This window comes from Lacerta agilis, chromosome 12 (genome assembly GCF_009819535.1).
Source record: "Lacerta agilis isolate rLacAgi1 chromosome 12, rLacAgi1.pri, whole genome shotgun sequence".
Classification (NCBI taxonomy): Eukaryota; Metazoa; Chordata; class Lepidosauria; order Squamata; family Lacertidae; genus Lacerta; species Lacerta agilis.
Window position 1 is genome coordinate 54697703 of NC_046323.1, and position 27072 is coordinate 54724774.

Below are 27072 nucleotides of genomic sequence, written 5' to 3' on the forward strand. Positions count from 1 at the left end.
GGACAAAGGAGTGTGGGGGGTGGGGGTAGACCGTGATGTGGGGAAAGCTATGGGGCAGAGCAGATCCCAGGTGCTGTGCCCCAGAGGGAAGCTTGTAGGAACAGCCAGGTTAATGTTGGTCTCTTGGTGCCCAGGCAAAACTATTTGCAGGAGAGCTGATTTCACATTCCGGCAGGCTGGCAAATCAGAAACACGTCAGCTGTTTGGCTCAGCCTGTGACAAGGCGTTGGGAGCTTCCAGCTGTTTTGGATCACAGTTCTGGGCAGCGTGGCCAGTGGCAGCCAGAGTCCAAAACATCTGGCGGGGTGGGAAATGCTGCTGGAGGGTTTCCAGTGGATCCACCCTCTTTCCCTACAACCGCTGCAGTCCAACGTGCCCCACAGAGCTGCCTGGGCCTATTTCTAATGCCCCACCAGTCAGAAGGCTCCACTCGCACTGTATTTCTCCGCAGTTTGTTGTCCTGGTATGGGTCAGCCCTGATGCACAAACTTCTCTGCCTTTTCTTCTTCTTCAAATCTCCTTTCCGCAGCGCCGTTCCTGTAAAGCAGGCTGGTTGGAGAGAGAGTGTGTAGCTTCTCCAAGGCTGCTGGACACGAGGATCTGAGCTGGGAGCCCGCGATACCTGCCCGCCCCTCTCTGTGGACGTTCACAGGCAGAGGAAGCTGTGAGGCCGAAGAGCAATGAGTGGCCAGGGCCGATTCACACAACCGCATCTCGGGCATCCTGCTACCCAAGACTGAACGCTGAGACGGTTTCAGCGGCCGCCAGAAAACGAAACATGGCGCGAAAGCGCTCGGACGGCCGCTCATCTGCCCCGGTTGGCAAAAATATATCCCCACCGGCGGGCACGTATGCCAACGGGAGGTTCAAGGTCACAAATGGGATTCTGGCTTTCTGGCCCACCCGTCCGTTTGGCCGAGGGGGCGCTGTCTGTTTGCAGTTTGCCCTCAGGTCCCGCTGGAAAGGTTGGCGGGGAAGAGAGATTTCTCCAGTGGGGCGTTGTTGCTGCCACTGCTGCTGCTGGGTGCCAGGGCCTGCTCGGGTCCCGGCTTGGGTGCCGCGGGTGCCTGCTCTCCGCCGTGCAGCCGCAGGTGCTGCTTGAGCGACTGTTTGTAGCGGAAACGCTTCCCGCAGTGGAGGCAGGCGTAGGGGTTCTCGCCCGTGTGCATGCGCTGGTGCTCTAGCAGGTACTTCCGGCGGGCGAAGGTCCTGAGGCACTCGGTGCAGCGGTGTCGCCTCTCGCCGTTGGCGTGGCTGGCCTGGTGGCTGACGAAGGCCTGGGCGTGGGGGAAGCTCTGGCCGCACTCGCGGCAGGCGTGGGGCTTGGCGCCGGCCTGGTGGACGCTGCTCTGGTGCTTGACCAGGTGGTGGGCACGGACGAAGCGCTTGTCGCACTGCCCGCAGCAGTAGGGGCGCTCGCCCGTGTGGATGCGGTAGTGGTTGGTCAGCTTGGACTTCTCGGCAAAGCGCTTCTCGCACTCGGGGCACTGGTAGGGCTTCTCGCCCGTGTGCGTGCGGGTGTGGTCGTCGAGGTGCTGCTTGCGGATGAAGGTCTTGGCGCACTGCGGGCAGTGGAAGGGCCGGGGCCGCTCGCGGTGTGTCTTCAGGTGGACCACCAGGCTGGACTTGCGGTTGAAGGCCTTGGGGCACTCCGAGCACTGGTGCGGCCGCTCGGCGTGGACCGCCTGGTGCCGGGTGAGCTGGCCCTGGTGGCTGAAGCCGCAGCCGCACTCGCCGCAGACGAAGGCGCTCTCGTTCTTGCCCGCCGCGTGCGTCCGCTGGTGGATCAGGAGGCTGGTCTTCAGGCGGAAGCTTTTGGGGCACAGCGAGCAGGTGTGGAGTCTCTCCGCCGCCTGGGATGAGGCGTGGTCCCTGAAGCCGCTTTTGTAGTCTGCGCAGGAACCGCCGGGCTCCTGCTGCGGGCCGGGCTCAGCCGCCGCGCCTCCGCTGTACTCCTCGCCCCCCGTGTGGGCGCTCTGGGGCAAGGGGAAGCGCTGCTCGCAGGCCAGGCCGTCGCGGCACTTGCCGCAGGGGAAGGGGTCTCCCTTGGGGCTGGCGTCTGGAGGGGCTGCCGCCTCTGGCCCTTCGCAGCAGCCCCCTGGCCTCGGGGGGCGCTCTTCTTCGGGCTTCTGTGCAGGAGGGCCTGGTTTCTCCCCCTGAGGACAGCCCTGCCTCTCGCAGCCTCCGTCCGGCTTGGGGTCCTGGAAGACGTCTTCGCTGGCCATCCCAGGCAGCAGCAGCCCCTGGGCGGGCAGAGGGAGCTTGGGAGCCGCCCTCAGATTACGTTCTTCACGCTTGATCGTGGCGCTGTCATCTGGGGGAGGCAGAAAAAAGGGACAGGCAAGGATTAAGGACCTGAAGGGGAGCCTGCAGGATTAGGCCAGTGGCCCATCTAGTCTAGCATCCTGTTCTCACAGGGGCCAACCAAAGGGAAAACTTCAAGCACGATTCGCACGCAAAACCAACCATCTCCCCTCCTGAGGTTTCTGGCGACTAGGATTCCGACTGGTAGCCCTTCTCCACAAATCTATTTAATCCCTTTTTTAAAGCCCTACCAAGTCGGTGGCTATCAATGTCTCCTGTGGGAGAGAGTTCCAGGGACTAGCTATGCACTAGGTGAAGAAGGGCTTCATGGCATCTGACCGGAATCTTCCAACACTCAGCTTCCTACGCTAGAGCCACCCCCTCCAGGAAAAGGTCTCCCCGAGACTTGTTCGTCAGCACCGGGCAAAACAACAACCCTCATTTGGAACAGAAATATCAGAAATATTTTGGAGGGAGCTCAAGAGGTTTTAGTGAACACCCCATCCTCTTAACAATAATATATATATTTTTTTTTGGGGGGGGGGGTAGGGCTATAACTGAGTGGTTGTGCCCAGGTTTTCATGAAAAAGGTCTCTGTGGCACCTCCAGTTAAAATGATCTCGCCAGCATGGGATAGCAAAACACCTCTTTAGGGAAATTTGTAATGCTTGATGTTTTAGGTAAAGGGTAAAGGGACCCCTGACCGTTAGGGTCCAGTCATGGACGACTCTGGGGTTGCGGCGCTCATCTTGCTTTACTGGCCGATGGAGCCGGCGTACAGCTTCCGGGTCATGTGGCCAGCATGACAAAGCCGCTTCTGATGAACCAGAGCAGTGCACAGAAACGCCGTTTACCTTCCCGCCGGAGAGGTACCTATTTATCTACTTGCACTTTGACGTGCTTTTGAACTGCTAGGTGGGCAGGAGCTGGGACCGAGGAACGGGAGCTCACCCTGTGGCGGGGATTCGAACTGCCAACGTTCTGATCGGCAAGCCCTAGGCTCTGTGGTTTAACCCACAGCACCACCCGCGTTTGATGTTTGAGCGTGTATTTAATATTCTGTTGGGAGGTGCCCAAACTGAGTCAGATGGGCGGCATACAAATACTAAAATTGTTGTTATTATTATTATTATTACCCTGTGGTGGGTAATAAGATCCAGTTAATATTGAAACCAGTGCAGACATAATTTAGATATTACGTAAACAAGGAGGAGTGATTTTTTTTAAAAAAAATTTTGGAACAACAGGACAACCTGGAAGCCAGATCCCTGCCTTTCAGGGCACAGAATCACAGATACCTAGAATTGTAGAGCTGGAAGTCACCCCAAGAGCAATGCAAGAATGACTTCTAATGCTGGGCACACTCACCGTAGCCGAGAACTGGGGGGATCTCTCGCTCCAGGTCCCATTTCCCTCTCCCGGGAAGCTCTTCCTGCTTAATCCAGGTCAAGAGGTCCTCCTTGCAAGGCAGGGGATCCGCTTCTGGCAACGAGAGCAACAGGCGCATTGCAACGGATGCAGAACGCTTGCAGGTTTCGGAGACAAGCAGCAACACTGGCGGAAAACTGACTGAGATGCTGGCCTAGATTATGCATGTCCTTTCCTCACCCCTGAAAATGTCCGCCAGCCCTCTCACTTCTGGGATTATGTAGGGGATTATTGTGCTCCTCACGAGTAAAACGCAGTGACTCAGGATCTGTATATTTACATCAGTTTATTATACAGATAATAATAATAATAATAATAATAATAATAATAATAATAATAATAATTTATTTATACCCCACCCATCTGGCTGGGTTTCCCCAGCCACTTTGGGCGGTTTCCAACAGAATGTTAAAATACAATAATCTATTAAACATTAAAAGCTTCCCTAAACAGGGCTGCCTTCAGATGTCTTCTAAAAGTCTGGTAGTTGGTTTTCTCTTTGACCTCTGATGGGAGGGCGTTCCACAGGACAGGCGCCACCACCGAGAAGGCCCTCTGCCTGGTTCCCTGTAACCTCGGCTTCTCACAGGGAGGGAACCGCCAGAAGGCCCTCGGAGCTGTACCTCCGTGTCCGGGCTGAACGATGGGGGTGGAGACGCTCCTTCAGGTATACAGAGCTCTAAATTCCATGACTGTCTTAGTCACTCTCAGATCCCAGAAGTGGCGCTTTGCGAGTGCTTCCAGCAGAGAAACCTGGGGACCCCAAATCTCCTCCTTTCCTCCCTTCCGTTTGAGCCCCCTACGTAATTGGGGCAACGGGACTACAAGCTCCCCCTCCGTTCCTGAACTGCTTATTGGGTGTTCGTACCCCGCAGCATCCAACAGCCCTTCCACCACGGAGCTGCTCTCTTCCTGTCTCTCGCTCCCACAGGCTTCTCGGGCGGTGCTGGGTACTCTCAGCATCAGGGGTCCCTCTCTCCACCTCCGCTGGCTCTCCGCTGCCTCCGGAGGTTCCCCTGACAGATTAGGCTCCAAGGATTTAATGTTTGCAAATGTACCTTCTGGGCAGGTGTGAGTCCCGGCAGACCTGTACCACTTTAGCCCTACACTCACTGTTTGCATATTTCATTCCCGTTCAATTTATTCCCCCACCACCTTTCTGTGCCGTCCACAAGTGACAGAGCTGGACGGATGCTTTAACCACGATGGCAAATCTTTATCGGCCACCTTCCAGATTCGACTCACCTGCTCTGGGCTCTGCAGGGAACCCCTTGCCCCCCACAAATTCGTGATCCGTGGCACGGGGAGGCTCCGCTTGTCCCATCGGTGGGAGGATGTCAGCTTTGGAAATGGCAGAGTCTGTTTGGGGAAGCAGATCAGAAAGCAGGTGCTGATAGTCACTGTTCAGTGGAGGGAAATCAGACGGGACAACAAACCCGGCAGCTCCATTCCTTCTTCTAAGGAATGCCAGCCTCTCGTCCAAAGAACTGGTCTTGCATATGATCTGAGCAGCACAAACAGTAATTGCAATTCAGCGGAGAACAACGCCAAATCCTAACATTAGGCATCTGGTAACACTTGCTCTGCAACGGAGCTATCGTGGAGAATTCGAGGTTTTGACAAGGAATAGAACCTCCAGGTACATTTTCATTTGGCGTTCTTTTACGACACATGCAGCAGAACCATCGTTTTCAAGACAACCCCCGTTACAAGCCTAGCAAATCTGGAACTATCTTTGATGCTCTGATAACGTTGATAAGACTTTACTTGGACTTATTTTAAGCCATGCGAAGCTCTGCGCATGCTGCGTGCCTATTTTGTAGTTAATAATAATAATAATACAGTGGTCCCTCGACTTACGAAAAGAATGGGTTCCGAAAGAGCTTTCGGAAGTCGAAATATTCGTAAGTCGAAGATCACCATCTAGCGTCGGAAAAAAACATCGCAAATCGAAAAAAACCGCATTAAAATCTTCGTAAGTAGAGGTATCGTGCCGCCACTTTCCCTTCATAACTCGAAAATTTCGGAAGCGGCGGCCATTTTTTTTAGCTCCGGGACCCGTTCGCAACTCAAAAATTACATAAGTCAAGTTGCTCATAAGTCGAGGTACGACTGTAATAGTATGATTTATACGCCTGCCACCCTGGGTGGCTCCCAGCAGAAGAGTACAAACACAATAAAACATCGGACATAAAAAACTTCCCTAAACGGGGCTTTATTTTTCATCTCTTAATATTTGTCCATTGCCACGACTGTTCTCTCTGTTTTGTGAATGTTAGGAAATGAAATGAAATAAAGAACTTTACAAAGAGAAGAGAAAGAAAGGCCAGCCACTTACCCAGGGAGATCAGCGGTTCGTAGGTCCCCTTGGTGATATTCCGGTAGAGTTCCTTCTGCCAGTCTTCCAAACTGGCCCACTCCTGGGTGGAGAAGCTTGCTGCGTCTTCATCAAAGGTGACGGGAACCTAAAACCAGAGCCCCCCGTGACTCAGAAAAGCTGACCAAGCCCTCCATCACGGCTGCCGTCGTAAGAAGATGAAAAGAGCCCTGCTGGATGAGGCCACTGGTCCATCCACTCCAGCATCCTGTTCTCGCACAGGAAGTCCATAAGCAGGATCCGTGCAGGAGAGCCCTCCCCCCTGAAAGATCGCCTCCTTCCCTACAGACCCTCTTGAGTGCCAAATCTGGGGGGGGGGGGGTGCAGGGGCATAGCAAGGTAAAATGGTACCCGGGGGCAAAACATTTTTTGTCACACCCCCCCCCCCCAGGCATGGAAAGGCCGGGTGGTACCCGGTGCAGAAAATTTCTTGTCAACCCCCCAATTAATTCCAACCCCCCCCCCCCGCAAAAATTGTTTTATGTTATTTCGTATTTTCTTAAAAAGGAATAATAAGTAATAATAATAAAAAACTTTTATTTATATCCCGCCCTCCCTGGCCAAAGTCGGGCTCAGGGTGGCTAACATCAGATACATAACATTGGTATAAAATCAAATAATTAAATTACCTCCTAAAAACATCTCAAAATCAAATTAAAGTTTAATTCGATGGCTTTCCCCAGGGTTAGGGTTGGGAACAGTAAGTGCTCCCCTGAACTGAAATTTCAGCCTTCACGACATAGGGAAAACAGCCAAGGAAACAGCTATTTTGGTGGAGGAGGGTCAAGATATTAACCGATATGCATGAAATTTCATATATAGCTATATAATCCCTAGTATAGTAAGACCTTTGGAGCAGGCATTAAAAAAAAAATTATGAACCGCCCTAGTAGGGCAGTAATTGTTCCTTGATAATTTGTCACCCCCACCATTATGGAACAAGGGGCGGCCCGCCCCCCTCGCCTCCCCCTTGCTACGCCCCTGGGGGGGTTGCTCTCTTTGGGAGAACAGATAGGGCCTTCTCTGTAGCAGCCCCTAAGTTGTGGAACTCCCCCCCCCCAGAGGTGCACCTGGTGCCTTCATAGTACAGTCATACCTCTTCTTGCGAACGCTTCATGTTGCGTTTTTTTCAGGTCAAGAACGCGGCAAACCCGGAAGTGTTTACGTCCGGGTTTCGCCGCACGGGCATGCGCAGAACGGATCTCGTTCGCAATCAGAGGTACCACTGTACAGCTTTCGGTGGATGCTCGAGACGCACCCCTTGACCCCAGCCTCTGACCCTTCAGGCGTATGTTTTTGCGGTTTTTCTTACACCGTGTTTAATGCTGTGTTCCCATATTAAGGATGCTTTTAAATCATTGTGACCTGTCCTGGGACCTTGGGGCGAAGGGCGCATAATAAATTCTAACAATAGCAATAATGATAGTAATAGCAACGTTGACATCAGGCTGGCGCCTTCGCTGTATGTTTTCGGTGCCTCTAAAAACATTTCTGCTTAGACCATCCTAGCCTGATGGGAGTCTCAACCTGTTTTTAGTCTGCTGGTATTTCAACTCGTCAAATGCTGTAAATTATTTCAGAAGGCACTCTTCGGTTCTGCCACCACTTTCCATTCTTGGTAACATGGTTCTAGTAGTAGAGTCCTTTAAGTTCCTGGGCTCTATAATTTCTGATAACTTAAATTGGTCAAGCAACATCAATAGTATTATTAAAAAGGTCCACCAGAGGCTGTATTTCCTGCGTCAACTAAGGAAATTTAAATTGTCCCAGGAAGTGTTGACCCAATTCTACAGAGGCATCATTGAAACTGTTCTCTGTAATTCTATAACAGCTTGGTACGGTACAGCCTCCAAGAGAGACAAGAAAAGGCTCCAACGAGCTGTAAGGATTGCAGAAAGGGTAATTGGTGTTAGCTTGCCTTCAATAGAGACAATTTATGCTACCCGAGTTAGGAAGAGAGCAGAGAGAATTGTAGCAGATCCTTTACATCCCGGTCATCATCTGCTTGATTTACTTCCATCTGGATGTCGCTACAGGACTTCATATACAAAATCGGCCAGGCACAAGAATAGTTTTTTCCCTTGTGCCATTGTTAAATTCATAGTTGTATAGCTTAAGGGGAGGTAAAATATGGGTGGGGTTTCTTTGCTTCTTTGTATTGTGAGAGGAACAGTGTCTGTATGTTTACATTGCAATGTAGCCGAAACAAATTCCAAGTATGTTGGAAAATGTACTTGGCCAATAATAAATTATTCCTATTCCTATTCCTATTCCTAATTTTTCTTCGTGATAATTTGATTGTTTTGCCTTTTCTGTAAACTGCTTTGAGGGTGGCTTGTTTGTTTGTTTTTAACCATCAAGTGGTATATAAACTTTATGACACAGAAAATAAAACAACTTAGCACCTCCATGTGTCCATCAGCACACAGCCAGACCACGCATCAGATTCTTAGACCCGCTCTGTTCACCCCGCTCATTCTGCAGACGCAGGCTGAGATAGCTGGTTGCCGTTTAAATCTCTTTAGCTGCCTTCTCCAGCCCGACGCCAACGGGAAGGAGAGCTATCCAGCGGACAAATAATACCCACGTGGCACTTCAACAACTAAGTCTTTTGTTGGTTAATCTAGTGGTTAAAGTGATTATTGTCTGTGATGCACTTTTAATGAATAAAAATTCCTGGACTCCCTCCCTCCCCTGGGCATGGTGGGGATGAGAGTGGCTCTCTGCTGGAAAGCCTATTGGGAGCGAAAACCTGAGCTCCTGGGGCAATGGCACACACGTCAGGGACCAAAGATTCCTGCATTGCAGGGGGTTCTACTAGATGACCTTTGTTGTCCCTTCCAACTCTACCTTTCTAGAATTCTTTGATTCATAGGTAAAGGTAAAGGTAAAGGACCCCTGGATGGTTAAGTCCAGTCAAAGGCGACTCTGAGGTTGGGCGCTCATCTCACTCTATAGGCCGAGGGAGCCGGCATTTCTCCGCAGACAGCTTTCTGGGTCATGTGGCCAGCAGGACTAAACCGCTCCTGGCGCAACGGGACGCTGTGAGGAGTGCCATAGTGCCTGGAAACGCTGTTCACCTTCCCGCCGCAGCGGTACCTGTTTATCTACTTGCACTGGCATGTTTTCGAACTGCTAGGTTGGCAGGAGCAGGGACAGAGCAACGGGAGCTCACCCCGTCGCGGGGATTCGAACCGCCAACCTTCTGATCAGCAAGCCCAAGAGGCTCAGTGGTTTAGACCACAGCGCCACCCGTGTCCCCTCTTGATTCACAGGTGTGTCATTCTATCCCCTTGGATAAGGTTACTAGATTTTTTTTCAATGAACCCAGGTACACTTTAAATATATATATATATAAATAAACAAATACTACATGTTCGGGGCGTTGATGCTGCAGCCATGGCGGTGGCAGAGGGAAGGGAGATTTTCACACTGCCTTTCGGAGCAGCCCCATCCCAACTCCTGCTTGCGTGTAAGCAGGAGGATGCGGGGATCCCTCAGGCAGCGCGACGCCTCCCTTCCCATCGGAGCAGCCCCAATCGCATTCCTACTTGCGTGCAAGCAGGAGGGGGTCGGGATCCCTCAGCTGGGAAGGGAGGCTTCCCGTTGCCTAACTGAGAGATCCCCCGCCCCGCTCCTGCTTGCACGCAAGTAGGAGTTGGGAGGCTGCTCCGATAGGCAGCGTGAAGTGTCCCTTCACAGCTTAGCTGCTGGGGTCAGGGAGGGTGGAGGCAGCCCGGAAGCTGCATCTTTGAGCCCCTGCACCAACTATCATATGGTGGAGGCAGCTCCTGAAGCCAGCCAGAGCACAACTGTTCTGGCCTGCTGAGACTGCTGCTGCTGCTGCGTTTCCTGAGGACATCAGATGAAATCCAGGGACATACCAGGGATGGAATTTGTCCGGTGACTTATTCGCAAATCCAGGGACTGTCCCCAGGAAACAGGGGCATCTGGTAACCCTACCTTGGCGGCCCTTTTCTGAACCTACCATGTTCCACCTGCCTTGCCCCACCCTCTGGCCCTGTGACTCTTCATAAGGGAGCTGGTCCTGGAGGAAGAACTGTGAGGGGAGAGACTCCATCAGGCAAGGCCTCCTTCCACCTGCCTTGCCCCACCCTCCAGTCTCTGCTTCTCAATTTGTATTGTATTATTTTATGTACCGTGGCTTGCCGTTGTTTTATTGATTAGAAATTGTTTATTGTAAATATTGGGTGAATTTCTGTTTAACTTTTATATGTTGATATTATTTTATATTACTCTAATAATTGTTGAATGCTACCTTTTGATGTAGGTTGCTTATTTTTAAAGTTTTGTTTGATTGTCACATTTTTGTATTGCATTAGATTGTTATAAGATGTACATTTTTTGTTTCTTCTGCTTGTAAACCGCCTTGAGTATTGTAAGATAGAAAGCCGGTGTACAAATAAAAAAATATTATTATTATTATTATAAGCTCATTTCTTTCTTACCGTATTTTACGCTCCATAAGACGCACTTTTTCCCTCCTAAAAAGGAAGGGAAAATCCCTGTGCGCCTTATGGAGCGAAGGCTTCGCTCCCACTGCCTCCCCCCATCCCCTGCTGTGTTCGGCAGGAGGTGGGGGAGGCAGTGGCAATGTTACTGGATCATGTCAGCACCTCTGTTCACCGAAAGAAGCTTCTTTCGGCGAGCGGAGCTGCTGGCACGATCCACCAACATCTCCGCTGCCTCCCCCCACCTCCCGCCGAACGCGGCGGGGGATGAGGGGAGGCGGCGGGAAGCCTGCTTTTGGGATCGGTGGGCGGCAGGGAGGTTGGTAGAGGATTTCCTCCACCACCCCACGCGCTGCCCGCCAATCCCAAAAGCAGGCTTTTGGGATCGGTGCAAGGCATGGGGTGGTGGAGGAAACAGTGGGGATGCTGCTGCTTTCTCCACCACCCTGCGCCCCATGCCAAAAGCAGGCTTATCCCCTGTTGCTTTAAAGGGACATGGGGAGGAGGGGAGAAACCTCTGTGAAGGGAGAAGGGGCTTCCCCTCCAGCGCCCCCCTCCCTGTTTTTTAGAGGAGGAAAACCAGGAAAATATTTTTTCCTGGTTTTTCCCCTTTAAAAAACAAGTGCGTCTTGTGGTCCGGAGCACCTAATTGACCGAAAAATACGGTATTTCTTTCTCACCTTAGGGATTTCTCCCTTCGGTCCCAAGGGGAGCCTCAGGATCCAGAAGTTTCGGTTCTTGAGCAGGTTCTCCATGTTCTCCAGCCTCCTCTGGAGCAGGCCGTACTCCTGGATGAGGGTCCCCAGGGCAGCCACGTGGTTGCTGAACTCCAGCTCGGTCTTCTCGCACTCGAAGATCTTCTTCTCGGCTGTGGCCGTCCGGCCTTCCAGGTTGAGGAGCCGCGTGGCATAGGAGTCCACCTTCCTCTCCACAGCTTGGATGGCAGCCACGACGGTCCAGAGGGAGATCTCGGCCGTCGGGTAGATCTCCCTCTCTGCGGCTTGGTCAAAGAGGGCCGGAGGCTGGAAGGAGGCCAGGTGTTGCGGCTCCACCTCCCATTCCCAAGCCTGCGGGCAAGAAGGGGGTCAGACCAGAGCAAGGGTGCTCGCGAAGGAGTGGGGGGGGCAGCTGGAGGAAGAAAGGCGAGAGGGAGGGGAAAGGAAGAAGGAAGTGGAAAGACGAGTGTCAGGAAGAAGGGGGAGACCAGACCACGGAGACACAGAGGCAAGACGAGGCGGGGGGGGGGGGCTTTCCATGGCGCCGGAATCACTGTGACATCCGCTTGGCACGGAGAACTGGCGTCAGAATGGCAACGTTTTGTCAGCATTTGCAAAAACTAGATCTTTGGAACTCCCTGCATCTAGACGCCAGGCAGGCACCTTCGCTGTACTCTGTTTGGGCGCTTGCTAACAATGATATTCTTTGGACCTCGGCATTAAGAAAGTGGAAGCCAGCTTCCTTCTAGTGTCATTTTAACTTTTTGTATGTCTTAGATTATTGTTAATATTTCTCCACTATATAATAATATTGCTTCTGAAGTTAATGTCCTGTTTGACCAGAGAACCTGAGCTGTGCTATATATATATTCTCTATGTTTATGGATTATTATTTTTTAAGGAGGATATTTTACTGACTGGCTATATATGAATTTTATGGTATTTCATTAGTTGAGCAATGGCCAAAAGAGGGATCAAGTTTCTCACATGAGCAAGAAGACTAGATTCAGGGCTGTATATCCTCTGTGAGGAGATGAGAGAGCCAGGGGTGGAGAGAGTGTCTGACTAGGATCTGGGTTCAAATCCCCCCACTTTGGCTGTGTAGCTCACCGGATGTGACCTCGGGGGCCAGTCACCGCCTCTCCACCTAACCTGCCTCGCAGTGTTGTCATGAGGAGAAACTGTTTTTCGGGGGGAGGGGGGGATATGCCCATCACGAGAGAGGCAGTGTGGTGCAATGGCTCAGGGTAGGGAAGACCTGGGTTCAAATCCTCCCCTGCTTTGGCCATGCAGCTCGCTGTCTGTGACCTTGGGAGCCATTCGCTGCCTCTTTCGACCCGACCTACCTCGCAGGTCTGTTGCGGGGATAAAAAGTGGGGAGAACCACGGCCACCCCCTTGAGGTGTGTGTGTGTGTGTATGTGTAGGGAAGAGAGAAAGGTGGGAGATCAATGCAACAGAGTGAATAAAAATAGAAGTCCTGGGGCAGAGAGGCTGAAACCTCGCCTTTCTCTCAAACCTCACCCCTCTTGCACCCCGAAATACACGATCAGCCAAGAAGGGGGTTCCTAATAATAATAATAATAATTTATTTATACCCCAGCCACTCTGGGCAGCTTGCCACCCTATCACCCCTCCCCGCCTCAGACCACCAACCAGTCCCCCCCTCCTTGCATGAAGCCAACTCCTAGGGGGCTTAAGGTCCCTTTGCCCCCCCCACAATAAAATATTTGAGGGGGCCAGCCCACCCCCCAAAAGTTGATGCCCATTGCCATTCAAATGGTGCGTGTTGGTGATCAATTATGCGGGGCGGGGCTTGCTTGGACCCCCCCCCCAATATTTTATTCAAGTTGGCACCTGTGGACCCCCCCCAAAAAAGGATGCAGTGAGGGGGGGCAGCCCCCAAACCAATCTGGGCTCCAGTGTCCCCCCCCAAAAAAAAACACCTGGGGGAGTCCTCTGCAGATCCTCCTCGCCGGCCCCCTCCCACTTTTAAATGGTGACCAACGGGGGGGGGTCTTTTTGAAGGCCCCTCCCCCTCCTCTGCCTCCCACCCGGGCAGCGCAGGGTTAACCCCTCTCACCTGGGCAGGAGTCCACTCAGCCATGGCCGGCGCCCGCTAGGTGAAGCCACTGCGCATGCGCGCCCCCTCCCCAGCCAACTGGTCCCCGAAGCGAGAAGGTCCTTCTCTCTCTCTCCGGTCCGTCTTCGCGCAGAGTACGCATGCGCGCGGGCGCGGGCGGAGTTCCCCGCCCCCAAGGCGCACGGCAGCGCCACCCGGAGGCCGGAGGAGCGCCTGGCTCGAAATGCCACAGCGCAAGAAGCAGGAATCCTAGAATCGGAAAAGGGACCCCCGAGGGTCATCCAGTCGAACCCGCTGCAATGGAGGAATCTCAGCTAAAGCATCCCTGACAGATGGCCACCCAGCCTCTGCTTAGAAACCTCCAAGGAAGGAGAGTCCACCTCCCGAGGGAGACCGTTCTGCAGTCGCCCCCAGATGACCCAGGGTCTGGAAACTAAGCCAGATGAGGAACGGTTGAAGGAGCCCTGGGTACATTTAGCCTGGGAAAGAGGAGTCTGAGAGGAAATAATATGGGAACCGTCTTCCAATATCTCAAGGGCTTCTCACGTGGAGAAAGGAGCAAGCTTGCTTTCTCCTGGTCTGGAGGCGAGGACTTGAACCCATGGACTGGGCTGACAAGAAAGGAGATTCCGGCTAAACATCAGGAAGAAGTTTCTGACGGTAAGAGCTGGTCGACAGGGGTGGAAGGGACTCCCTCGGAAAATGGTGGACTCTCCTTCCTCTTTAAGCGGAGGCTGGACAGCCACCAATCCCAGATGCTTGTCATTTCCGCATTGCAGGGGGTTGAGCTAGATGACCCTTGAGGGACCCTTCCAACTCATACAGTTCAACGATTCCGCGATTCCTCGGAAGTTTTGAAACAAAGAGTTTGGATGGCCATCTTTTCAGGGATGTGCTGGTTGCGATTCCTGCATCATGGCAGCGGGATGGACTAGATGACCCAGGGGTGTCCCTTCCAAGTCTACAGTTCTACGATTCATTTCAGACTGAAACCTTTTTGGGATTGTTTAGCTGTCATTCTTGCATTGCAAGGGGGGGGGGGAGTGGAACTAGATGACCCTTAGGAGTCCCTCCCCACTCTACGATGCCACGATTCCATGATTCACCAAAGGTTTTTAAACAAGAGGTTGGACAAGCTACCTGTCAGAGATTCTACAGCTTTGACCAGGGCTGGATTTAGGTTTCATGAGGCCCTAAGCTACTGAAGGTAATGGGGCCCTTTAGATGTCCAGCTGTCCTTTGTCAAAAACAAACCGTAGCTGTTTTTTTGTGTGTTGAATTTATGCTATATGGTAATTTATGGACCTAATGGGTATCACAAGCCATTTGCACATGTGGCCATGCAACCAGTCCATGCAGAATGTAGGCACCCTATATATAGAAAGGAGCAAACCAGTGATATTTTGGGGAGCAGGCAGGGTCCATGACTTACATCATAGGAGCCTACACAACACCAAACACTGTTGCTGCATGTAGGTTTTATTTTATTTGTTTTATCTTATATTTTGGAAATGTACATCCAGTTTTTTTCCCCTTTAATTTTTTTGGGGACCCCCAAGCTATAGCTTGTTTAGCTGATATGTAAATCCGGCACTGACTTTGATTCCTGCATTGCATTGTTTTTGTGGGGGGGGGGGTTGGACTAGATGACCCCTGGGGTTCCCTCGCGCTCTGCGAATGCGAGACCCCCGTGCGCCGCCTCCCTCCTCCTTCGGGGAGGCCCTTCCTGCCTGCGCATCCCGGGCTCTCGGCCAGGGCTTGGCGGCCGCCTGAGCTTCTGCCACTCATCCATCCACCCGGCCTCTCGCCCTCCATCCCCGGGAGGCGGCGGCGGCGGCGGGGGCTGCCGGGATCCGTAGTCCCCTCGCCCTTAGTGCGCGGAACTACGTTTCCCAGCGTCGCCTGGCGGGCCGGGCTTGCGCCGGGCGTTTTGTTTGAAGCTCTCCCTGCGATGGAATGAGCGCAGCGGCGGCTCTTCCGCGCAGACCCCGCGCAGCCTGCCTGCGCCCCCGCGGAGATCGGAGAGCAGGATGGAGCCCGGGGAGGATCCCCGCAGAGTCGGCGCTGGACGAGCTCCGGAGGCGGAGGCTGCCCCCCAGGTATGGCTGCGTCGGTTTTTTATTTTTAATTTTTGCAATGCTGCATCCGTGCCGGAGGCGGGGACGCATTATTCTGACCGCGGAGGGGGACGGGGACCCCCTTGCAGACATGCAAGGCAATGCACGCGTGCAGACGTCGCATGGAGCGCAATGCAATGCAATTGCAACGCGGTGCCATGCATGCAACTTCCACGGGCGCTCCGGACTTGGCAGGTGAGGGGTGTCCCCAATGGGCGGCAGAGAGACCCGGGAGGGCGAAGGGGGGAGCCGCGGGTGGAGCAGCGCTGCTCCCCGAAACGAGCCCTGTTGCGCCGGTTTGGGCAAAGGGTCTCCTTCTTCCCTTGCAAAACCTCCGTCGCCTCTTATATATTTCGTGCATTTGCTTTCTCCTCCAAGGAGCTCCCGGGGGTGCGCGTGGTTCTCCCAGTGTTATCCTCGCAACAACAACCCTGCGTGGCCCAAGGGTGCACCCACGGAGCGTCCTGGCCATGTGGGGTAGGATTTGAACCCTGCTCTCTGCCAGGTCTTAGTCCTCATTTAACCCCCACGACAACCCTGCGAGGCAGATCCGGCTGGCAACAAGTGTTCCCCAGCTTTCCAGAGTCTTAGTTTTACCCGGAGATGCCGTCAGGGATTGAAGGTTTGACATTCTGCATGCCAGACAGAGAAACTTCACTACTGACCTGGAATCATAGAGTTGGGAGGGACCCCAGGGGTCATCCAGTCCAACCCCCTGTAATGCAGGAATCTTCTGCCCAACATGGGGCTCGAACCCATGACCTTGAGATTAGGATTCTCATGCTCTGCCAACTGAGCTATCCCTAATAGATAGCTCCTGATGCTCCCTCACCCACATTATCCTCACAAGAACCCTGTGAAGTAGGTTAGGCGGAGAGACAGTGGCCTGGTGAGCTTAACAGCTGAGTCGAGATTTGAACCCTGGTCTCCCAGTTCCCAGTCTGACACTCTAACCACTGCACTACACTGCCTCTTTGGTATGGGAGGTCTCCAAAGGATCAAACCCCAGTTAGGCACCACAGTCAGTACATGTGGCATAATGGTAAGACTGGGACCTGGGAGACCAGGGTTCGAATCCTGACTCCATGGTGAAGCTCACTAGGTGACCTTGGGCCAGTCACTTCCTCTGTCTGTCAGTCCAACCTGCCTCACAGGGTTATTCTGGAGGTTAAATGATGAGGGGAATAACTACATCTTGAGCTCCTTGGAGGAAAAGGTGTCATATAAATGCAATAAACAAATTAAAATATACGCTGTTCTTATGTGTGGACACGGGTGGCGCTGTGGGTTAAACCACAGAGTCTAGGGCTTGCCGATCAGAAGGCTGGTGGTTTGAATCCCCGCAATGGGGTGAGCTCCTGTTGCTCGGTCCCTGCCAACCTAGCAGTTTGAAAGCACGTCAGAGTGCAAGTAGATAAAGAGGTACCACTCCGGCAGGAGGGTAAACGCCGTTTCCGTGCGCTGCTCTGGTTTGCCAGAAGTGGCTTTGTCATGCTGGCCACATGACCCGGAAGCTGGACGCCGGCTCCCTTGGCCATTAAAGCGAGATGAGCGCTGCAACCCCAGAGTTGTAGATAAATAGGTACCGCTCTGGCGGGAAGGTAAACGGCATTTCCGTGCGCTGCTGGAGGTTTAAGTGGCTACCAGATTCCCGAAAGCTGACCTCAGCAGATCAAACTCATCATAGAGCTGGAAGGAGCCCCTGAGGGATTCCCTCTGCAGTGTGGGGATCTTTTGCCCAACGTGGGACTCGAACCCACGGCCCTGAGATTAAGAGTTTCGTGCTCTACCGACTGAGCGATCTCAGGCATCAGCTTTGTTGCATTATTCAAACATCATAGCTTAAATTGGATTTTGGATGAATGTGCAATTAAGCGTTACTCGTCGGAATGTTGTGCTGTTGCTGTCTTCCTTTGTGGGTTTCGCAAACCGCAATTCTAAATAATGTTTTTTTAAAAGGGCAGGGTGTGGGGCATTGGGGATGAGTTTATGGAGCCAGGGGCTGGTGGCCAAAAAAGGTTGGGGAATAGTGTTGTTCTTTACGGGATGGTTCTGTGCTGGATCTGAACCTGCGTCCCATTAAATCTCTGGTCTCCTGAATATTTTTCTCTCTTAAAAAACAAACAAACCCTGTAACATGATGGAGTTGTGCTTTTCCGTTCCAACTGGGCTAGTTTGGTCTGTTTCCCCACTGATACCCGAAGATGGGGCTCCCTTGAGCTCAGTGCGATTTACTCCTGAGCAAGCAGGATTGCAGTGACAGCTATAAGCCCCATTGGCCACAGAGAGGCTTGCTTCTGAGTAAACCTGCTTAAGACGGTGCCCTGAGACAGCTGCCTTTCAACCTTGGACCCCCAGATGTTGTTGGACCAGAGTCCCATCCTTGCTGACCTGAGGATAATGAGTGCTGCCGTCCAGCAACATTTTTATTTTTCATTATCCGTTGCATTTATATCCCACTTTTGTCCACCAGTTTGAGTGTTCTGAGAGAGGGAGAAAATCTTTTTTCCCTGCCATGCATAACGTTATAAACTTCTTCCATGTTGCCCCTATTACCACCTGGGAGTCCTTTTTCTTTCCTGGCCTGCTTTTCACAGAATCATAGAATTGCGGAGTCAGAAGGGACACCAGGGGGTCATCTAGTCCAACCCCGTGCTGTGCAGCAGTTGCAATCATAGCTTTCTTGGGGTTCGCCATGCATTTTCTTGACAGGATTGTCGGAATACGTTTCACGGATCCGCCATGGATTCACATTTATTTGGTTATTTTATAAGTTTTTCAAGGTCTACTTTTGGTATAATTGCGCGTAAAAGCGAAAGTGAAAGCATGAATGAATAGTGTGGTTCACTTATGAGATTAATCCGCCTTTATTTTGTAGATCCGGTCATGTTCAAAGTTGTTAATGAGCGTTAAACTTGCTTCCCGCCTTTTTGGAGGGCAGCAACAGTGATTTTATTGGTTAAAGTACTAATGATGATGTCACGTTTGTTCCCTAATAAAAGGCAGAGGCACCCCGCTTAGGCAGAGGAGTTCGTTCATGTTCTTTTAGTTGGGTTTTAGTTGAAGTCAAGTTTAGTTTAAGGGACTAGGAGCGGGCTGGATGGGTTGGATGGGTTTTTCTTTAGTTAGAGTTAGATCGCGGAAGATCATTCGGTTTTAGTTTTAGATAGGTTCTTTTAGGTTAGCCTAGGGTTAGGCCCGCGGAAGATATTTCGGTTTTAGTTTATTTAGTTAGCCTCGCGGAAGATTGGGCGCGCAGGGTCTTTAAGCTTAGGGGAACTTAGCTTAGGGGACGAGCCTACGCGGGTTCTGCCGAAGCCACTAAAGATACAACCGGTGTCTGTCTTCCTTTGGGGTTAAAGGGGGGAGTAAAGTAAAAAATTTAATTTCTTTAATTTGGTCCGCCTATTCAGAGTCAGGGTATATATTTTATTTCACGAGGCAACTTTTCATTAAAGAAGGCAATTAGGAACTCACACACCACCAGAGTCTTCAATTGGCTTACTCATCATCCTTCAGACTGTGAGGCTTGGCCGGCGACCGTGCTCAAAAGCACGCGGAACGCTGGCCGCTTTCCCCGCAACTGGTACCTCGTGCATAACCAGTCTGAGGCCGTGCACGAGGAGCTCCAGCACCCAAACCCCGACAAGTGGTGCCCCGTGTGAGGCAAAGCGTAGTCAAAAATCGCTTCCACGAAGACTCCGGTTGAAGGCAACATATCGGAAGTGGCTCGGAAACAGACATTGAGAGGTGAGGTATAACGGCCCGGTTTATCCAGGATTTCGCTGCAGTAGCGCGAATCCACCGCTTGCCCAAAGTACTGTAAATAGAAATTGCGCGCGTGTATTTTTGCCCCAAGGGGTCCCCGGGTAGAGCGGCAAGGAGTTTAGTGTAAGCCTACGGGCAGGATAAGGTCTTCCCTAAAGCCTACGGGTGGGAAGGGTTCTGGCAAAAGCCTACGGGTGCCAGGGTTTTCGGTCAAAGCCTACGGGTAGGGCCGGTGTCTCCCGAAAAAGCCTACGGGTGGGAGGGAAAGGTTTTCTGGCAAAAGCCTACGGGTGCCAGGTTTTTCGGTCAAAGCCTACGGGTAGGGCCGGTAGCCCCTAGTAGTAGCCCACGGGTGGGGGCGGAGGTTTTCTGGCTAAAGCCTACGGGTGCCAGGTTTTTCGGTTAAAGCCTACGGGTAGAACCGGTGTCCCCTAGTAGAAGCCTACGGGTGGGGGAGGAAAAGTTTTGGAAAAGTGTTTAAAAAATGGGCTCCTCACTCTCAACTGCTCAAGTAAAATTTTGTGAAGATTTATTGTACCTTTTGAAAAGAAATGGTCACCCTGTCTCTGAATCAGAAGTAGAGCTTTTAGTTAAAACCATTGGGGAAATTTGTCCCTGGGTCCCTAAGGAGGGAACGAAAGATTTAGCTTCATGGGAAAGGATCGGGTTAGAATTTATGGCCAACCCGAAAATCGGAATTCCTGTACAATTAGTATGGAGCAAAGTAAGAAACTGCTTTCAACAGATCGCTCCAAGAAATGTTTTGCTTAATGGAACAGTGAATTTGGGAAATACTGCTTTTAATAGTGCCCCTGTGCTGCCGCTTGCGGTTGTGCCATTTTCGGCCCCCTCGCAGCAGCCAGTTCAGGCCCCGTTGTCGTACACGCACTCGCCCTTGTCCAATTTGTCGTTGCCAGATTCATTGCCGCCTGTGCCGGTGCAGCAGACGCCGTCGGCCTTTCAAGCCCCGCCGCGGACTGCCCCACCGCCAGTCGCTCAGCAGTCATCGCAGGCCTTTTACCAGCCAGCGATCTCAAGTCAGCAGCAGCCGCGGACCTCGCTCCAAGCAACGGTCCCGCTTCCTCCATCGCAAGCCGCGCTTTTGCCAGCGATCCAGCAGCAGCAGCAGCAAGCAGCCTTTTTGCCAGCAAACCCTGCTGCCCTGCAGGCCGCGCTCAAGCCAGCAGCTCCAGTTTTGCAGCAAGCTGACTTCCAATCAACAGCAATCCAAGCTTCAATGCAAGCAGCACAACAGCAATTTACCAACCCTTCAGCACCTCCGATGCCAATGCAGATTCCAAGACAAGAGCAAAGCCAAACAATGATGATCCAGATGCCAGGACTTGCAGTACAGAGCCAACAACCTTATGCTCCAACTCCAAGTCAGCCATCTTGTCTTCATCCAACTCCAAGTCAGCCATCTTGTCTTCATCCAACTTCAAGTCAGCCATCTTGTTTTCATAGTCAGCCATCTTCAAGGCATCCAGATGTCAAAGACTCTTTAGCGCCATCTAGTGGCCCATCATTTGGAAAGCATCAAGAAGATTTAAACTCACTGATGCCACCTACAGATCCAACAGCAATGCAACCCATCTGCAGAACTCAAGCTTTGGAAGCAGCTTTGGGACAAATAGACTTTAGTGCTGATCCAATGCACATCTTTCCAGTGATTCGTGCCAATGGAGGACAACCTGCAAGATATCAAGCTATTCCTTTTGAAACACTATGTGAACTACGAAAAGCCATACGCGAAAATGGACTTCAAGCTCCTTATACTAGAAGTTTACTTGAAGGACTGTCCACTAGTAGACTTCTGCCATCTGATTGGAAGTTGATACTTCGCACCTTCCTGTCGCCTACAGATGCTCTTCTGTGCCTGCAAGAGTGGAAAGAAGTAGCAGCCAGACGTGCAACGCCACTTGCCACAGAAGATATGCTCACAGGATCAGGACATTACTCCAATCTCAATCAACAGCTAGCCATACCTGATGCTGCACTCGTCACCATAGCAGACATTGTAGTCAAAGCTTGGCGCAGACTACCCAATCGCACAGATGCTAGCTCAGTATCAGGATTCGCTGCAGTTAGGCAAGGTCCAAAAGAGCCTTATGGGGACTTCGTGGATCGCCTGATTGTTGCAGTGGAACGCCAGATAGAAGATCGTCATGCCAGAAACATGCTGACAAAACAACTTGCCTTTGAAAATGCTAATGATGACTGCAAGAATGCCCTAACAGCAGTTGCAGCTCGTCCAGATGCCACATTGACTGAGATGCTACGCGTCTGCCAGAATGTTGGTACCCACTCCTACAAAGCACAGCTCTTGGCAGCTGCGGTACAGATGCCACGTCAAGACAGCTCTACGCCAGTCAAGAAGTGCTATGGGTGTGGAGGCGATGGGCATTTCAGGTCGCAGTGCACAACAACGCCAAGGCCTTCTGCCAAGCCACCAGAGAGATGTCCTATCTGTCAAAAAGGATTTCATTGGGCGAACGATTGTCGCTTGAATCCACAAAACACATCACCTACCTCATCTCCAGTTCAGGGAAACGGTTCTGCGGGCCGCGCCCCGGCCCCGGTAAAACAATAGGGTGCAAGTTCAAGAACATCATGAAGGTCAATCGTCCCAGAAAGGTGAACAACGCTACTCCTTATCCAGGTCATCAGGAAAAAAGAGTGATCCAGAGAGATATCTACTCTTCAGATGTCCAGAGAAAAGATGTGACCTCATCAAACATTCAGGTTCCAGAGGTTTCATCATCTGCCTTACCTATTCAAAGGGTTCCAGTAGAGAACACAGCATTCAGTTCACCTTCTGCTGACCGCCCTTCAGTTCCTGCTGATGTAACCCCTGCTTCACAACAAGCAATCACAGTCAAGTCTTTGATCGCAGAATTGCCTTCAACGTTGAGAAAACATCCTACTGAGGTCAACCTCGCAGCACCTGAGCTTTACTCACCTTTGAGTCAAGGTCAATCTGTCATTGAAGGACATTTGCCCTTGATGAAACAGCAATATCCAGGTAGCAACCCAGCTGATGATCACTTTCCATGTGGCCAAAGAATGCAAGCAAGTGAGACAGCTCTCTCTTGTGGAAGTTTAAACATCACTCCAGTTAACAATGTCCACACCTTTGTGTCACCTCCAGCTTTTAAGCTCAACCCGCCACAACCAAACAATTATCATGGACAACAACTTCAACTGTCTTGTGTCAAAGAAGAAGCTCCATCCTGTCAGTTTGATGCACAACTGACTGAATGCCAGCAGGTTCAACAGCGTCAGCAACTCTTACCAACGGAAGAACCTCAAGTTTGCCAACTCAACGCCAAGCAGCTTCAGAGTTGCCAACTTCAGCAGTGCAAAAAACCTGAAGCCAAAAAGATGTCTTCAGACACTGCTAACGAAGAACAAGAAGCTTCTTCTGTCCCAGGTATACCACTCTTCTTAACAGAGGACTGTTACTTTTCAAATCCATGGTTTGCTCAGCAATTGCCAACATCCATTCGTGGTCCATTCCCAGACACTTCGATTTGCCTTATTCTGCCTAGGATGGATCGCCTCCCTGCCACAGTCACGCTGACTGCAGGCCTAGTTCGAATCACAGATTCATCGCAGTTGCTGATTCCAGGATTTTCAACTGTTCCTTGTGTTCTAACAAAAGGTTTAGAAATTGCCAGACTCTATTTGCTTACTTCTACACCTACAGCTCCTGTAGACTCTTTGCCTCCTCAGGCAGCAATGGCGCTAATCAAGATTACAGAAGAACGCCCTCATCTCGTCTTAGAAATGGGTGGACGAAAGATCAAGGGTCTTCTTGATACAGGCGCAGATGTCACAGTGATCGCCAGAAAAGATTGGCCTGACCAATGGGCAACGACTGTCACCCAGGAAGTCTTCGGAGTCGGAGGTTTCGAACCCGCCCACCAGAGCGTGCATCCGATTACCTTCCAGTCAGACTCAGGCTCCATGGTGCAGCTCCGTCCACTTGTTATGGATGTGCCTATCACCCTTTGGGGTAGAGACTTATTGTCTAAAGCAAGAACTGTTGTCCATACGCATTTTTGATGTGGGCCTTTGCATCAGCGCCAGTACATGCTCTTCCACTCACATGGAAGGAAGGACCCCCTGTATGGGTCGACCAATGGGCGCTGACGTCAGAAAAGCTCGCTGCAGCAGAGGCCCTAATCAAAGAGCTGCTACACCAGAATCGCATGCAACCCTTTACTCTCCGTCAGTACCTCATGGATAAAGCTCCACAGTCATTGACCTTAGAGCGTTCCCTTGATAGTCCCAAAACTGTCCTTTGCAGTAAGCCTATTGCAAAGTTCTCCTGGAAAGTTTCACTGCTTGGTAAGGTGAATTCTCCTGTCTACAAGTTCTGTTCAGCAGCATCTTCAAGCACTCTCACGCCGCTGAAACTTTCCCTTGTCTTAGTGATCCAATCGCCAACCATGGGACGTTCCTTGCTATGTTCCGTGCTGTCTTTCGCATGGGCATTCTGTTGGCTGATTCTGAATGGTACTCACCGTGTCTACGGATCGCTGCCATCACTTCTTGCAGCATACCTGTTTCCAACCAAAACCGCAAACCCTTTTCACCTGCTTTCTGTTGCTCTCTACCTGATTGCAAATATGCTCCGCGTCTCCTCAGGTATTCTTCTGGAGTATCTTTTCCTGCATCAACCAAGAACTCTACTACAGGCTCTTCAGACGGTTCCTCCTTGTGCTCAGAAGTACTGTCTTCCGCAAGGAACTCTTCACCTGAAAGTCAAGTCATGTAGCCCTGCGTGGTACTTGCCAGCCTGCATTTTCAACGACAGCCCTTTGTTGCTTAATCCTCTCGGCGGAGGACTGTCCTTGCTTCTGTGGAAAAAACCCTTACCTCTCACGCCTGTTTGTGCGTTCAACATTCATTCCTCTCTAGAAGACACGCTGGACAAACTTTGCGTGAAATCCAATGCTCCCTTTTCATTGCAAGCTGTGATGTCTAACTCTGGTTGTTAGCTACTCGCTAACTTCTCAATTTCCTGTCAAATGCAGCAACTCTTCAACTATCCTCAACCTATGCCTTTTGTTTGCCTCTGGGTGGCCTTTGGTTCCTGGCTGCCTGGATTTGTTCCAGTTATTCTCTTACCTGCATTCACTAGCAGATCACCTTGATTTGCTTGCTTAACCTTCTTTCTTCTACAGGTATTGTTGGTTCTTCAGAACTCAATGTTTCAGTACTTTCCTGAGCTCCATGAACTTTTCCTGAGTTCCAGGACTATTTCTTCTACATGGTCGTGTGTAGTCGGAGAAGAAGACGACCGGCAACTCATTCATCGTCTTCATCCTCCTCTCCAACACCATTTTGCAGTTTTAAACCTGTCTTATACTTTATATTGTACTTGTAAAAATTGCATATTTACCTTTGTATGCTTCTTGAAATATCCGCCTCGCATGTTACATGTGTTTTCCTTATAGCTTGGTAATTGATGATATGGATGTTTATATATACAAAGCTTTTCTGAAATGGTTCCCATTTAGAGTGTCACAATTTTGATGATATGGAAATGCTTATGTAAGGTCAAAACATTGTCTTTGTGCAGTTCTAGTCATAGACATATTCATGCTTATATGTTTTATTTCAATGATCCTAAATCTCCTCGTTGTGCTTGCAAAAGTTGTAATTCAAAATGTGGTAACATTTATATACTTTATTTGAAAATATTTCCTTTGGTCAAAGTATTGGTCATTCTCGGATTTGTTCAAGATATATATGTCAAGTCTGGTGGTGTCCTACCCTCTTGGTACCCCTTTTTTCTTTGAAAAAATTCCCCTCTATATGCTACCTTTGGCAGTAAACCAGGTTCCCAGCTTTTCCCTTCACCTTGTTTCCTGCTGTTCATGGGAGACCTTTATGTAGTTGGTTTAATTCCCATTTCGTTTCGCTGGAAACCCTTGCGTAGATGGTTTAAATCCTCATCCTGGCTGGGACACCTTTATGTAGGTAGCTTAAATCCCCTCTTGTGGCGAAAACCACTTGTACTTAGGTGCCTTAAATCCCCTCTCTGGAATCGGACCCTAGTTCCCCGTTACCTGTGGTCGCTGTGGTAAGTCCAGAATCTGCCTTCCTGAAAGTTCCTTCGATTCTGTAGCCTCAGAGCCACAACCCTTTTCCGTTACCTTATCCATTTTCCTCAGTTTTCCAAATAAAAAATAAAAAAAAATGGGGGAGGGGTCTGGGTAGGCTATGTAGCCCCAGCTCTTGTTATATTTTAATTTTGGGTCCCGGATCGGGACCTCTCTTATGTTTGGGCAGTCGTTATCCGTTATTTTTAATTTTGGACCTGCATCAGGTCCTCTCTTGTGTTTGGGGAGTAATTTGTTGTTTTACGCTGCACGCGAAAGTATACATACTTATGAGATGATTTGTTGTATTACATTACATATTGAAGTATTTATATATGCCTAAAAGGTTTACAGTGTATCGGATCGATCACTTTTTATGTTCGGCTAGTGGTTTGTTATTTTCATGACTTTATTGCTACATTATTGTACAAATATTTCCTCCGATGAAAGGGATGGATGTTGATGATGTTGCTAGTGTTTATATCACAGTCTTGATGTAGACTTTGGCGTGGACACTGTCGGCATTGTCGACGTTTGCCTTTTCATGTCAAGGTTTATATCAAAACAAATGGTAATGTTTGTGTCAGATAAATGCTTATTATATCTCTAACCTTCTTTTCTTATATAACTAAATCAAAAATAATTTAATTTAAAACAAAAAAAGAAAGATGATATGTCGGAATACGTTTCACGGATCCGCCATGGATTCACATTTATTTGGTTATTTTATAAGTTTTTCAAGGTCTACTTTTGGTATAATTGCGCGTAAAAGCGAAAGTGAAAGCATGAATGAATAGTGTGGTTCACTTATGAGATTAATCCGCCTTTATTTTGTAGATCCGGTCATGTTCAAAGTTGTTAATGAGCGTTAAACTTGCTTCCCGCCTTTTTGGAGGGCAGCAACAGTGATTTTATTGGTTAAAGTACTAATGATGATGTCACGTTTGTTCCCTAATAAAAGGCAGAGGCACCCCGCTTAGGCAGAGGAGTTCGTTCATGTTCTTTTAGTTGGGTTTTAGTTGAAGTCAAGTTTAGTTTAAGGGACTAGGAGCGGGCTGGATGGGTTGGATGGGTTTTTCTTTAGTTAGAGTTAGATCGCGGAAGATCATTCGGTTTTAGTTTTAGATAGGTTCTTTTAGGTTAGCCTAGGGTTAGGCCCGCGGAAGATATTTCGGTTTTAGTTTATTTAGTTAGCCTCGCGGAAGATTGGGCGCGCAGGGTCTTTAAGCTTAGGAGAACTTAGCTTAGGGGACGAGCCTACGCGGGTTCTGCCGAAGCCACTAAAGATACAACCGGTGTCTGTCTTCCTTTGGGGTTAAAGGGGGGAGTAAAGTAAAAAATTTAATTTCTTTAATTTGGTCCGCCTATTCAGAGTCAGGGTATATATTTTATTTCACGAGGCAACTTTTCATTAAAGAAGGCAATTAGGAACTCACACACCACCAGAGTCTTCAATTGGCTTACTCATCATCCTTCAGACTGTGAGGCTTGGCCGGCGACCGTGCTCAAAAGCACGCGGAACGCTGGCCGCTTTCCCCGCAACTGGTACCTCGTGCATAACCAGTCTGAGGCCGTGCACGAGGAGCTCCAGCACCCAAACCCCGACACAGGATGACTGAGCTGTGCCAAGGCCTGCTGTCAAAGCCTTGACCTGTTCTAGACTCCACCAAACGTAGCCTGGGAGCCAATTTCATCACC

General features: G+C 50.4%; 2 protein-coding genes across 2 annotated transcripts in view; one reads left to right on the top strand and one right to left on the bottom strand.

Annotated features, from left to right (window-relative positions):
* Window positions 1–823: 823 nt before the first annotated feature.
* LOC117055886 (zinc finger protein 398-like) lies at window positions 824–13476 on the bottom strand. The gene is made up of 6 exons (XM_033165804.1): window positions 13380–13476; window positions 11262–11648; window positions 6071–6197; window positions 4978–5091; window positions 3673–3786; window positions 824–2314 (listed from the first exon to the last, which is right to left on the bottom strand). The coding sequence occupies exons 1-6, from the start codon at window positions 13401–13403 to the stop codon at window positions 948–950; spliced, it is 2133 nt and encodes a 710-aa protein (XP_033021695.1). The 5' UTR covers window positions 13404–13476; the 3' UTR covers window positions 824–947.
* Window positions 13477–15025: 1549 nt separating this feature from the next.
* KRBA1 (KRAB-A domain containing 1) overlaps window positions 15026–27072 on the top strand; it is a 40078-nt gene continuing 28031 nt past the window's right edge. Inside the window, exons 1-2 of the mRNA XM_033166054.1 lie at window positions 15026–15234; window positions 15346–15478. Of these exons, the coding sequence (XP_033021945.1) occupies window positions 15026–15234; window positions 15346–15478 (342 nt within the window). The remainder of the gene's footprint in view (window positions 15235–15345; window positions 15479–27072) is intronic.